General features: G+C 41.5%; 1 protein-coding gene across 3 annotated transcripts in view; it reads left to right on the top strand.

Moving 5' to 3' along the window:
* The window catches only part of Net1 (neuroepithelial cell transforming 1), a 35,644-nt gene that overhangs the window by 12,954 nt on the left and 7,599 nt on the right, over window positions 1–15,091 (top strand). Inside the window, exon 1 of one of the 3 annotated variants that reach the window (XM_027405105.1) lies at window positions 11,938–12,208. The exons of the other annotated variants lie outside the window; for them this stretch is intronic. Within the exon in view, the coding sequence (XP_027260906.1) occupies window positions 12,116–12,208 (93 nt within the window). The 5' untranslated portion in view covers window positions 11,938–12,115. Of the gene's footprint in view, window positions 1–11,937; window positions 12,209–15,091 lie in introns of those variants that run through there. 3 annotated transcript variants of the gene reach the window in all.

Genomic DNA, 15,091 nt, shown 5'->3' with positions numbered 1-15,091 from the left:
AGAGTTGAAGCTTCTGTGGGACACTTCCCAAATGTTTAATATTGGGTAAGGTTGGTTTTCTGTTTTGTTTTGTTTGTTTGTTTTTTCCCCTTTAAACAAAAACTAAACAAGTCAGAGGTGCCCCATGGGCTTCAAATGTGCAGCCTCTGGTAAGCTGGAACTCAGTATCAATACTGTATGGGTACTCTTTTAACATAAAACTGTTCTTAGGTCCAGAGCCTATGTCCTTGGAATAAACCAGTTTCTGTCCTCAGTAAATACTGGGGTGTGGGTAGAGTGGGGATGGATGACATGGGCCTGCCTTTGGGGAGTGAGGTTTGCTTTCTTTTTGTCTGTCCAAATGATTTTTTTTTTTTTAAGTTGCCAGAATAGAAAGCCACTGGGTTGGAATATGGCATTCTCAAAATTATCTCTCTAGAAAAACACATTAAAAATGGTATTCTGCCAATAGCTCCCTGCTTTTTGTTTTTACTAAATGTAATCCATTTGTATTATTTGATACCTGTCCTGTTGCTGGGATCTGTATTACACTATTTACCTTTATGTTCAGTAACCAAGCCACATGACCTGATGTGTAGTCAGTGATCAGAAAAAGCTGACAGATGAATGTATGAAGTAATAAAGGTCAGATGAGTGAAATAAAACCATGCTCTTAAGTAGATAGTATGATCATTGCATTGTGTGTTTTGATTTTGGATATCTTGTATTAAGAATTTAATATTAATGGTAGTTGAATTTTCATGTTGGAAATTGTTTTGTTCTATGTCTGTGATTGTTGTATGCTTCTTCAAGTAAAATACTGTGTGTGTGTGTGTGTGTGTGTGTGTGTGTGTGTGTGTGTGTGTATTACTAAAGAGCCTTACTCATCTGTATTATATGTAAAGGGGTACATACTTTGTTTTTTAAGATTTATTTATTATGTATAGTGTTCTGCCTGCATGTATGCCTGCAGGCCAGAAGAGGGCACCAGATCTCACTACAGATGGTTGTAAGTCACCATGTGGTTGCTGGGAATTGAACTTCGGACCTCTTGAAGAGCAGCAGTGTTCTCAACCTCTGAGTCATCCCCTGCCTTCCTCCCCACCCCACCCCCTGCCGTGCTTTTTTTTTTTTTTTAATGGTACATCTCACCTCTATATTGCTACCAACTATAAACTCGCCTTTTTCTTTTGACAAAGTCAAAAGTGGCCATTGCATTTGTTACTAAGGAAGGCTCTAGGGTGAACAGTGCTGAACTGTATTTTTATGGAAGTATTCTTTTGGTAGAAGAGGTGATTAAAAATGTATTTTTAACTATGTGACTGTTCAGTTCTTTCGAGACAGGGTTTCTTTGTGTAGCTTTGGAGCCTATCCTGGCACTCGCTCTGGAGACCAGGCTGGCCTCAAACTCACCTGCCTCTGCCTCCCGAGTGCCAGGATTAAAGGTGTGTGCCACCAACACCCGGCTGTTCAGTTCTTTTTGTGATGTTCATATGTACAGAGCTCAGTTCTTTTAAAAGTTAAAAGGTGTGTCGGGGATTATATTCTGAATATTGGTATACTCTGTCATTTTGGAATTAAGCATAATGAATTATATGCTTTATTCGTGACAAAATAATACATCAATGAGAATTAGTTTTAAGCATCAGGATTATTTTGAATGAAAATAATGTTTTGGCAGCTTTAGACTTAACATTCCAAACACGTCTTTTGATAAATGACCTCTTGGAACCACGCTAAGTAATTTAATAATATTCCTAGGCACACATGAATAATTTGAAGTAGCTGAAATACAGAAGCTAGTGATTTAACCACTCTCAATTGGTAACTATCCTGTGCTATCTGCCTTTTTATATAACTGATCTATCTCTGCCATCTTGTAAAATATAGAATATTACTTCACTATGACAAGGTCCATAAAGTAAAGCCAACTGCTGGTACCAGTGATGAAAGTAAAGAAAAATCTGGAGATAGAAGAAAGTGGTGGTTCTTAGCCAAAAATAAGTTAAATAAAAGACCGATAATGTTCTGAGAAACTGTTTCTATGCCAACATTACTGCCAGTTATAGAAAAGCAAACACATAGCCGGGCATTGGTGGCGCACGTCTTTAATCCCGGCACTCGGGAGGCAGAGGCAGGTGGATCTCTGAGTTCGAAGCCAGCCTGGTCTCCAGAGAGAGTGTCAGGATAAGCTCCAAAGCTACACAGAGAAACCCTGTCTCAAAAAAGAAAAGCAAACACATTGTTAAAGTGATTCTATGAGAAACTACACCAACGTGTTGCACCAGCTAGACAAGTGACAGCTGCTTAGAGACATACCAACCCAAGCAGCAGTGAGAAGAGCTGGTATGCCTATAACCAGTAAGAAGATTAAGCCAGAAGCCCAGAACAAGACAGTTCCACTGATAAATTATGCTCAGTGTTTCAAGAATTATCACAGGTCCTTCTCAAACTCTCCAGAAAGAAAGAAAAACTGAAAGAGAGAGGAAGGGAATACTCCCTAATTCATTCTGAAGCCACAATCACCGTGATTCCAAAGCTAAAGATGGTACAAGGAAAGAAGATAAGCCAATATTTTATAAATATGATCTGTAGCCATTCAGCAACAAGATACTAACAAAGTCGGTTCAGTCGAATATTAAAAGGATTACGTGCAGTAACTATGTGGGAATCACTCCTAGAGTGCAAAGTAGGGTCAATGAATGAAAACCAGTCAGTGAACACACCAAGTTATCAGCATGAAGGGGAGAGAGTACATAATTCAATACCTTCCAGTTGCTACACTGTAATGAATAGAAAGGATTAAATAAATGATATATACACACAATAGAACATTATTCAAACTTAAAAATTAAGGTGCTTATGACAATGCTACAGCACAGACAAACCTTGAGCTAATGTTCCTGTTTGGAATGGGGCTGTATGTCCAGTTTTTAGCATCATGGGTCATTGCATCTGGGCTAGGATCCATAAGCCAGATTATTCTGTTACAGAGTCCTCCTATCTGTGGCCCTGATTAACACAAAACAAAGGTCCTCTCATTTTGTAACCACTCACATGTATCCATCTCTGTGTCTCTTTCACAGTTTCCTATTTCTAGATTTTCAGTATGGCTCCTCAAGCTCTTGACCAATTAGCTAAAGTGTTTGCTACTGCTCAGAAGCCTGTAAAAACCTGCTCTTGTGCCTCTGCCCACCCCCAACGTATAGGATGAACAGCTGAGTGTACACCTTATCACTCTGTCTTAGGGTTTTATTCCTGTGAAGAGATAACATCACAACAAGTCTTATAAAGGAAAACATTTAATTGGGGCTGGCTTACAGTTTCAGAGATTTAGTTCTTTATCATCATGGCAGGAAACATGACAACAGGCAGGCAGGCAGATGTGATGCTGAAGGAGCTGAGAGTTCTATATCTGGATCAGCAGGGAGCCAGAAGGAAGACTGGGAGCCACTAGTCCTGGTTTGAGCTTCTGAGACCTCAAAGCCCACCCCACTAGTGATGCCTTTCCTCCAATAAAGCCCACCCCCCTAGTGATGCCTTTCCTCCAATAAAGCCACACATATGCTAGCAAGGCCACACCTCCTAATACTGCTACTCCCTGTGGACCTACAATGGGGGCCTTTGTATTCAAACCACCACACTCTGTCTCCTGGAAGTGCATTCTTACACCCATCTCCTTAGGAAATTGCTTCAGTGTATACAGTACAGTAGTGGTTTGTTTTCTGCTCACAGTAACATGAAGCTGACACCCAAGTTTTTATTGTCTGTCAATTTGTTATAGAGAATGGCTAGCCCACTGCCAATTATAGTTAAAGTATCAATATACAGGGTAGCATGGTAGTCTAGATCATGAATTAATATAATTTACCAATGTCCTGTACTCTTACTCAGGCATGATTCCAAATTGACTATCATATAATAGATTGCTGTGCCAATCTTTAATTTCACCCTGTCTGACACTGTTGATTTGGGCCAGCTCTGATGTCATCACAAGCTATTTGGAAGAGGGTGTTGGATCCTTATTTGTCCACCAGCTCACCAGGAGCTGTTTTAAAGCAGCAGTTTCCTATTATGAAAGGCCTTGACCTAACATCTTAGGGCTCTGCATTCTGGAACTGTTCCTGATATTGCCAGAGGTATCACCCAGCATTCTTGTCTGCCAGTAACACATCAGACTGGATCACTTACGCTAAGTTATATGGCCTTAACAGCCTATAGCTTAAACCACAACCTTGGCCTGCTACAGAGATCTCTTTTGCTTAGGCTTAAGACTTTGAAAGAACCTTTGGATAAGAGAATTCTCAGAGCAGATGCCCCTCCAAAGTATGTTGGGTCCTGCTGCTGTGTTCCAGTTAGTGGTGGGTGCAATTCACCATATCTGTCCTTCGGAGGAGAGAGTTCAGGAAGCCTCAGGCCATTGGCTCTATTTAAACTCCCCAGTGTCGCAGCCTCTGAATTTTCATGGCATGCATTTGATTTCCTGAGGCATCCAGACACTTTCTGTTTACTAAGTCTAAAAAAAAAAAAAAAAAAAAAAAAAACACTTTTTGTTGATTCTTTGTGGATTTCACATCATGCGTCCTGGTCCCATTCATCTTCCCACCCCTTAATATTTGCCCTGTGCCTTTGCAACCTTCCTCCTCCCCCCCCCAAAAGAAAACTAAAATTTAAAGGAAAAACTAAGAAATAAAAAACAAAAACAAATAAATCTCTGTATGGAAGCTGTAGTGTGTACCAGTGAGTCACACAGAATACCCTTCAGTCAGTACATCTTTACTTGTAAGATCTGGTTCAAGGCCTCTGGATTCTGGTACATTACTGATACTGGGCCCTCACCAGGACTCTTAGATATCCTATTGTTGCCTAGTGTTGGAAATCCTGCAGCTTTAGATCTGCAGGTCCAGCCTTACATGCTCCAGCAGTTCATAGATGAGGTGGATGTTGGGGTGGGCTAACTCATAACCGTGGTTCTGAGCCTGGATAGTAGGTGGCTTGATCAGCCCACCGACTTTCCCTTGTCATCACAATCTGGATGAGCTCTCCAGCACTGCCCTGGTTAGCTCACCCAATGCAGCAGGCAGCAAGAAGTGGTGCCAGTTCTCCGGCTCTCACGCCCTTGGGTCTAGCTCACACTTGCATTCACACCAACAGGGCCAGCTCTACTGTTTTTGCCCAGATGAGGTGTTGCTTTTCCAAGTGCTACAGTTGGTGAAGGCCAGGGCCAGCTCTCCTGTTCCCATGCTCCTGAGGCCGCCTCTCCCACCTGCCTCAGGTGGCAGGGAGAGGCATCTTTCCCTCACCCATGCCACCATGTGGCATATGAGGGAGGGATGGGGCCAGCTCTTCTGTTCTCACATCCTCAAGGCCAGCTCACCTGGGGCTTACAACAGAGTCAGCTCTAATATGCTGCCCAGGCAAGGTACAGGGCTCACTCTCCCATGTGCTCCAACTGGTAAGGGGCAGGACCAGCTCTTTCCTACAGGTGGCTACTAAGCCTTTCTAATATTGATACAGTTGGCGTAGTAGACTAACAATGTTTTGTGGACTATCAAGGTCATTGCAAAGTCTGTGGTAAGCAACAGAACAGTTAAGAACCTCAGAACATGAAAGAAAATATGGACCGCTGTCCCTCCCTCATAAAAACTAACTGCTTGTGGAAATTCATATGAATGGAGGTTTTAACACAGACCACATTAATGGTCATAGACCAAATGCCAAAGGATCTGTCCCAGTAAGATTGAGCACTTTGCACAATGGATGGAGTAAGAAGTCTCACATAAGTTTACCATGTTCTACTGTCATTTTCCACACTCCCACAAGAAGCACTTGTGGCCAAGTGTTGGTGGCGCACACCTTTAATCCTAGCACTCGGGAGGCAGAGGCAGGCGGATCTCTATGAGTTCGAGGCTAGCCTGGTCTCCAGAGCGAGTGCCAGGATAGGCTCCAAAGCTACACAGAAAAACCCTGTGTGGAAAAACAAAAAGAAGAAAGAGAAGAAAAGAGGAGGAGGAGGAGGAAGAGGAGGAGGAGGAGGAGGAGGAGGAGGAGGAGGAGGAGGAGGAGAAGAAGAAGAAGAAGAAGAAGAAGAAGAAGAAGAAGAAGAAGAAGAAGAAGAAGAAGAAGAAGAAGAAGCACTTGTAAATTGAGTGTTTATAGAGGAGACCACCATGCCCACAGTTAGTTCCTTAGCTAATGGCAATTCTCTGTGACCATTCCTAGTGTGCTGTACTGCTTCAGATCTTAGCCTAAATGTAGGGATTGAAGTGTCCAGGTCTCTGAAGTTGGCTATGGCCACTAGGATTCTGAGACAATAGGAAGGATCTGCCACATATTTATTCTGGGCTTTTAAACATTAATAAAAGCCAGTTCTGCAACTCTTAAAACTACCATTGCCCCTCTGTTCATTTGTCACCACTTTTCATAAGCCATGGTCTTACCTCTGCATCAGTAGTACCTCATTTCAATCCAATCCTTATCACCACTGTGTCATTGAATGATCCCTAGGTATCCTTGCCAGGGATCCCTCCATAAAATGAACACTCACTGGCCAGTGGCCTGTCTTGAGATGTGTTCACAGGCAATCGGATGGGGCAGTGAAACAGGAGACTGCATGTGCAATGTGTGTAATTAAGCTAATGACCACACCAGGCAAAGTTGCTCTTGCTGGGACACACTGAAGAACCATGTTAAAGGCACCACAGAATTGTTTTCTCAAGGGACTAAAGAGGGGCACTTAATATCCACCAGCTCCTGTTATGTCATTAGTCACTGATGCCCTCTGGGTCATCTGTCCCCCATAGCCCATACACAAATTGCACACAACAGCATTTATATAGTGCAGATAAGGCACGATGCTGTGAGGAAGCTGAGGAGTGAGGAGAGTCAAGAGTCTAGGCCGAAGACAGAAGCCTCGAGCTAGGCTCAAAGAAAATGGGAGGAATCCAATATCCTGGTGCATAAGAAGAGATCCTGGGCCAGCAAGATGACTCAGGAAGTAAAGGCACTTGTCACTCAAGCTAGATAACCAAAATTTGAACCCCTGAACCATTGATGGAAGGAGAGAACCAAATGCTAAAGTTGTCCTGACTTCTGCACCCATACTTAGGAGCACACGTGTATCATACATACAGAATTATAAAAGATTTCAAAACAAGAGTAAGAGATGACACATTTTACTGGACATTGTTATTATCCTGTGTATTTGAGACAAAGTCACTACTACCAGCATATGTACCCATTTCATTTGCTATTTATGTTGTCATTGCAAAGAATAAGGTACAAACTCATTATTTTTTGGACTGTTTTGTTTAATAGCACTTAATTGATTTCAACTGAGTGTTTTCCTGAATCAATATGCTCTAATATGCTTCCCAGGCAAGGTACAGGACTCACTAAAGTTCTTACTAAAGCTTGGATACACTCAGTTTTTTAATCCAGTGGTTTTTTTTTTTTTTTAAAGCAAATCCACAAATAACTTCATTCCTCATTTCTTTCATAATACATCTGCCCTTTTTGTTTGTAGTTTATTCATACTTTGGAACACTGGTTTCTCAAAAGCTCCCATTTCTTAATCGATGCTTCCTTTTTAAGTAAGATTTTAAATATTATTTTTAACTTATCTATTTTAGTTAGATAAAGAATAGATATTTGTGATTTTAACTCTAGAGTTTTCAAATGGAACAGTTCCTTACATTTAGAAAAGATCCTAAAGTATTTCTTATGATCTGTGGAATGTGTTTTATACACTGTATGATATTTAGATATATGTTTAGTTTAGAAATATAAACAACAAGTCACGGGAAGGCCAAAGGTACAAATTTGACATTCATATTTTCCTTCAAATGAAAAACTTGTGTATGTAATCATCAGTATAACAACCCATACATGATTACCAAGTTCAGAAAATCAGGTTGCCCCTGCATTTCACAATATTTCCTGTAGAGGGAAGCAGAGAACTTAGTTGGTCTTTGGCTAGCCTGTGACTGCAGGCCAACTTGCCAATTGCTTGCTTCAGATAAAAACAGTATCCACAGCAAAAAGTAGTGGTTACTTTCAAGGTTGAGTTTACTTCTTGACTGTTTTTAACATTAAATGTGGGAAGGGAATAAGCACATCCTAACAATTCCTTTTCTGTAGAGAGAGGACACAGTGTGACCTTTCTCTTTGCCCTATCCATCCAGGCAAAACATATAACTAAACCAGGGCCTTGGAAGCCAGTAATTTTATCAGACACTTGATCCTGTTTACCATACTGCTTTGTTATTTTTAGATAACTCAATGATAAGTTTTAAGTTTACATATTTTACTTCCCATATAAGGAGAATTCAACCAGTTTGTACCTCCGTGGTGCCATCAGTCAATAACTGTAAAATACTTGTTATTGGCAGCCTGATAAGGCATGAGCATTGGTTGAAATAAGACTTCTCCTAAAGTTAAACAACTAGAATTTCCTGTGCCTATCATGTTACTGTAAGATGCCTAATGTGCTGGCCTTTGCCTTTGGTTTCCTTCTCTGTAAGATATTGGCAATTATTAAATGAACATCAGTATGGGATGAATTCCAGCTATTGCTTTCTGGGCACTTAGTAGGTACAAGAACATATGTTATGGGTTTTATATCTGTTTCCTTATCTGAAAGGTCCACCATAACAAAGTTAAACACATCAACTCTCTCCAAGCACTGAGTTACCAGACACCTTTGGACAAATTTCTTAAATTTGAATTCCGATCTTCCCAGTCTTTAAGATGATGGCAGTGGCTGAGTGTTGGTGGCACACACCTATAATCCCATCACTCGGGAGGCAGAGGCAGGCGGATCTTTGTGAGTTCAAGGCCAGCCTAGTCTACAGAGCAAGTGCCAGGATAGGCTCCAAAGCTACACTGAGTAACCCTGTCTTGAAAAACCAAAAAAAAAAAAAAAAAAAAAAAAAAAAAGTGATGGCAGTGATTGGTGTTTTGTAGCATTATTAAATAAAGTCACATGCACAGAGCTATAGCACAGGGTAGGACCATACAGGCCCCACCCTTCCAGTTTCCCCTAAGTAAACTGAAGAGAGTAGGTTAGCAGTCTGTGCCAATTGAACATGTCCACATTGTGCCTTTGGGAATGTTACCTAGTTGTCTTGCTCATGGTTGGACCACAAACCTGCACATGTAAAATGAGAGTAAGAGTGAGCCAAGGGTTTTTGTTGTGGTGGTTGTTTTGTTTTTAAACTGGTCTGTTACTGCTAGATCCTATTTGCTTTATGTAGACTTTCTGGTTGAGACTTCTGCCTTTACCTCTTGGGTCCCCAGCTGGAAGAGGGAAATGAAAGCTATCCTTTCCTCTCCTTAACTTGGCCATACTTCAAACAGAACCAGATGGAAAAACAGTTTCGCGAAGACATTGGGTAAGAGACCCAAGAGAACTCCCTGGCACTCTCTTTCCTAACACTTAACTGCACTTCATCATCCTCTATCCCTCATGAGACTGTGAAGCCAAAGTATTGGCCTTGGTTGCATTGTTTTTTAACTGATGAAGAAGCAAACAGGACCAGGCTACTCAGTGGGTCCTGATCTACACAATTTGTATTAGCTCATGAACTTAAGCAGACCTTTGACCTTAACCTGAAAGATCGCAATCTCCAGGCGTCTCCGAGTAGTGCTGTATAGAAGCATCTTATACAAAAAAGTCACCCAGCCTTAAAGTCAAGCACATCACACCAAGTAGATGTAACCAAGTAACAAAGAGCAGATGACAGAATATAACAATCTCCACCACTCAGAAGTTTAAAAGTTCAAAACAGCAAGATGCATCATCTTGTGAGAAGCTCGTGGTTGCCTGGATGTGGTAGCACAGGCCTGTGATCCAGCACTCAGGAGGGGGAGGCAGAGCCTGATCATACAATGAGTTCCAGGCCAGCCATGGCTGCATAGTGAGACCCTGTCTCAGAAAAACCACATTGGTAGCCTCAGGGATAGCAATGGCCCTTCCTGGATGAGGTGGCAGTAGGCTGTAAATTGGTACGTCATACTGTTTTCCACTCATTCTTCACCTCCCAGCATTTACATCTGTCCCCATTGACAGATCCCTCGAGATCCTCAGTAGAGATCCTCAGTAAAGATCGGTGGATCTTTTCCTTCCTTCTTTAACCTCTGCTTATGTTAACACCGTTTACTCCCCTGATTTCTTGCTTTCTCTCTCTTCCATTTGGGAAGTTCACTTTCCCCTTGCTGTTCATTCCTCTGGTGTTGTACCACTTGGGCTGTGTTCTTTTCATCCATATTTTTCCAAAGTAAATCTGTGCAAACCTCTTTTCTAAGTCCAAAATACTGGCTGAATAGCCTCACTGTGTGTTCTTCTGTTCTTGTGAACACTTGTGTGTTCACTGTTCTTCAGATGTAGTGTATCAAAATGAAATTTAGGATTTTCGTGGGAAATCATCATTTTACTTGTGAAACAGTTGATGGAGTGTATAAACCTTTGACATCTTGCATGTATCCTCTCTTTTCCACTGCCCCAGCCTTAGGCAGAGTTCTTGGTACTACTTTATGAGTTTTGCCTAGTTTTTCTAGTCAGCTTTTATCCCCCTTCAACATCAGCCACCCAGACATAGTCTTGCTCATAGCAAAGGCATCTGCAGTGTCTGTCATCAGCCTGTGGCCTTGTAGGAGTCTCATCATTATACTCTTACTCAAACCTGTGTGAAGCAACATGGCATTCAAAGCCCCACAGAAACACCACCTAAAAACTTTTCCCTGGGAGCTTTCCCACCCACGTGTAAGGTCGGAGGGTTGCCACAAGTGGCCCTTGCTAGCTGTGCAGCTTTCTTGGAACTTGCAAAAGCTTCCTTTTATCCATGCCTCCTCATGTGGCCTGCCTTTACACAATGGGGTCTCAGCTGCAAAGCCTGCATTTCATCACCCAAGTTATCTCGAACAGTGCCTTTTTCATACAAGGTTTATTTTATGCTGGTAAATACTAAGAGAAATAGCTTTGCAAAATGCTAGCATATAATATTAGCACTCTTAAGATGAGCCTGCTCTGCAAAACAAATACAGAAGAAAGTCCACTTTATCTTAGGTACAACCTTGAAAAAAGTGCCCCGCCCATAAAGAAGTCTTGAAAAGTCAGAGGCTTGCCTCTCCTTTGTGACTTCCCCTCCAGGAGGGCCCCATTTCTTCCCTTATCAAACGTAAGGCTTTGAAAGCGGTTCTTTTGACCCTATTAGAACCACATCAAGATAAGTTTAGGAAATGTAAAATGCCTCACACCAAGTTCTTAAAATTTTAAAACAGAACTATCTGGTGACAGACATTCTGAGCCTGAAAATCATTACTAGCCCAGTATACCTAGGACCGGGGCATTCCAGCAGGAATAGAGTGAACTGAGGGTACCTACTGTATTTATTCCCTTGTCAGTCCTGGGTGGTTGGGGGCGGGGCCTGGGGGTGGCAGGAACTACTTTAGTTTCTCAGTTGATTTGCATTAGCGCATCTTCACTGCACAAAGCAATGGATTCACTGTGACATTTTCATACATGCCTCTCCCATTACTCTTTTATCCCCCATGCGCCCTCCCTCTGACCCCCATGGGAACCGTGTTCTAAGAGGCGGGTAATCTTACAGTTGTGCATACGCCTGCACTGCTGGGTAACTAGGCTGCTTTCTACATAGTTTTTAAACCCAGAACTCCTTGCTCCGTAGTTTTTAGACCTATACTCAGTGTTTTAGAGAAAAGGGTCCCTGTCTGTAAACTAAGTGCTAGGGAAGTAACTGAGGTAAGTTCCTCTGACGTTCACCCTGCCTCCTGTGGGCTTCAACTCTTCCTGTACAAGTTGCAGGGCCTTTTTGATTCAGAGAAACCTGCACAGCTCAGGCAGCAGCTGCTCACCCCAGCAGCCTAGGTGCGCCCCTCTGGCGCTTATCTGGAGTCACGTGGGACCTGGCCCCGCCCCGGAGTCCTGAGGTCTGCGTGCGTGCTCGCTGCCTTTGCAGAAGCACGGAGTTGCACCGCGGGTAGGAGGCATGGGCGCATGGCTGCCGGGCCAGGCTGAGCACTGGGGAGAAAAGCCGGGGCGCCTTGGCGGTGCTGCCCTGCGGGGCTGACTCGCAGGTGGACTAACCCGAAAGGTTTGAAGGGACATTTGTAAAGCATGGTGGCTCATGATGAGATCGGAGGTCTCCTGCCCATTAAAAGGACGATCCGAGTCTTAGATGTTAATAACCAGCCCTTCAGGGAGCAGGAGGTAAGACAAACAGACCAAAGGAATTTTTCCAACTCGGCAGAGTTTCTAAGACTTTAAAATTTCACTTTTAAACTTTTGCTCGTCTTAAATCTTAAAATGTGTAACTTTTTAAGCAAGCCTGAAATGTGTTTAGAACTGTGGTCTAAGTTTAAACTGTTTTTTGTATATAACATAGCTAGATTGTGTACAGCTTACATACAAAGATTTAACATATATATGCATCTCAGGGTCATATTTCTCATGTTTGATATGGTTGTGATTTTTTTTAACTTATATTACTAAGTCTGAGAGGCTGTTTTAACGGAGGAAGTAAAAAAATAAGAATATTTCCTCATAGTGCTAGTGAGCAAGTGAGTAAAGCCTGACCCAGGATACATGTTCATTTTTCTTTCCACATGTAATTAGTTTGCCCTGTGCCCTGTTTTCTTCTGAAAGAGGATTTAAGCCAGTGGAACACTGACGCTAGGCCTGCCTTGCTTGGAAATCATTTTGGCTTTCGAAAGTCTTTGTGAACATTTATGAAAAAAAAAATTATGCCAGTTTATGTAATCTCGGCAATTGATTGGTGCTGCATTGTGTCTCTCAGTGTCCTGCTGGCTGATCGCTTACGTGGTAGAAATGATTATGGGTTCGATAATCAAATCTCTTAAAGATAGTGGTGGTTTTTGCCAAATTATCTGTGATTGTCCATTTTAAACATGAGCAGTTTGTTGTGTGTCTCAGGAAAGCTTTTCGTTGTACTTGGAGTGTTAAACTGCCATCCTCAGGAAGTGTGCCTTTATTTGGGGTTAATACTGGATTTTGCTATTTGTTTGGTTTTGGTTTTTCTTAGGTAGTTATGTTTTATAAAATGAATAAGCATTTTCTTGGAAGAGAATGCTTCATACAATGTTATGACTATAAATGCTCAAAGTAGCTATCTTTTGGGCCATCAAGGATGAGCCTTTTTGGTTAGTGTAAGACATGGGCAGTTCTCCTGGCCCCTTTAATTGAAGCATTAAAATCACTAGCCTTTAGAACTGCCAACACAGCCTTAATGACTTGAGTGTAAAAGAGAGAATACTGTGTGACCAAAACTTGTCTATCTTTCTCAAAAAGAAAAAAAAGAAAGAAACCTTTTTATTCTTGTTTTCTGGTTTTAAAGTTCTTGTCAAATGAGAAATGATGTGTGAACAATCCAAAAGGAATAAGCCAAGACACCTACTTTTTTGTTTTGTTTTGTTTTTCCAGACAGGGTTTCTCCGTGTAGTCTTGGCTGTTCTGGCACTCGCTCTGGAGACCAGGCTGGCCTCGAACTCACAGAGATCCACCCGCCTCTGTCTCCCAGGTTTGCTGGGATTAAAGACAAGTGCCACCACCACCCAGCTGAGACACATACTTTTTAAAAGTATTGTTTTATTGACTCTAACATATGTCCTATAATGGCATCGTTAGGAAAAAAAACCAAAACTTTACAAAAAGCTAAATTCACCAGAGGGTTTCATCCAGGCTGTTGTGTTTGTAAATGAGATACATCTCAGGAAAGCGTCAATGTATAGACTTAATTTTCTGTTTATAGGAATTCAGAAAATATTTTAGCTCATAAAGTGAGTGGAGGTGAATTGTGAAAATTCAGGGTCGGGCAGATTTCCTCAGGTGGTGGATGTACTGGCATCTAAACTAGATAGTTGGATTAAAGATTAACCTGAGTAAACAGCATAGACTTCGGAGACAGAGAGACGGTGTTTTCCTTCCACCTGAACTTAGCCCTCGTAAAAGTTTGCCTTCTTAAGTTCCTTGAGGGTAAGCCTTGTTAGCGTTCTTTGAGTCCCAGATTAGCTGGTTGTCTTTAGGGGAGGGTGTATGATGTTTTTTAAGCTGTTTATATTTACTATAACAAGCTTCCAGAACCCTAAGCAAGCCACCGCCGCCACCATTATATAATTAAGCCTTACCTTTGGAGATGTGTGTGGGTGTGTCTATGTCTGTGTGGGGGTGCCTGTGGGTGTGTACTTTCATCACTTCCAAATATCCCAGCTGAGTCCTGTCTATAGGGAGAGGTGAATGTGGGTGTAACAACAGTCTTATAATACAGATGCTCGTGTCCTTAATAAATCCACATAACTAAAGTGGTTCACTTGGACCCATAAAAGAAAAACTACTTTTGCTTGTAGTTTACACCACCCAAGTTCCTAAAGATACAGATTTTTGCCCCTACCTTTTTGGTGATTCTTGCGTGCCTAATCCATTTCACTTCTCCACAAAAACCTGTATATGTGATCTTTTCTTCAAATAGTATCTGTGTCCTGAAATTAACAGTAGGCCATTTCAGTGCTACACTTTTACCTTTCATTAAAATTTTTCATTATTTGAATAGGAGTCCTGAAATGATTGTTGTACCACATTTGCCATTTTTGTTTGTATATTTTATTTTGTTTTGTTTTGTTTCTCAGATCACCCGGAGACCAGACTGTCCTAGAACTCATGTCAGTCCTTTGTCCAAATCCACCAAGTCTAATGTACTTTCTTACCAACTGTTTTAGATTTGACAGACTGAATAGTGACATTCTTTGTAAAGAAGTGAGACTGTAGTTAATTTTAAAAACTAGAAATGTGTTTAGCCACCAAGTGCAGCCTAAAGAAATACATAAGCAAAATCTACATTAGTGCTATAAAAGTGCTTTTAGATAAGCCAACATTTAGCTACCTAAGTCTCTAGTGAGAGGATGCCTGCCTAACACTCACAGGGTTAGTCCTCAGCACAGGAATAATCATAATAATTCCTTTTTCCATTTTAAACATGACATAACTTTTAACTACCAAGAATGTGTAGTTTACAGTAACTAATTTTCTAAAGACAAGACTCTTATCAATTTTATTTAATACAGTAGTATCAAAATCTCC

Source organism: Cricetulus griseus, chromosome 3 (genome assembly GCF_003668045.3).
Source record: "Cricetulus griseus strain 17A/GY chromosome 3, alternate assembly CriGri-PICRH-1.0, whole genome shotgun sequence".
Lineage (NCBI taxonomy): Eukaryota > Metazoa > Chordata > Mammalia > Rodentia > Cricetidae > Cricetulus > Cricetulus griseus.
Note: the sequence above shows the minus strand (reverse complement) of the source record. Positions and strands in the feature narration are given on the sequence as shown.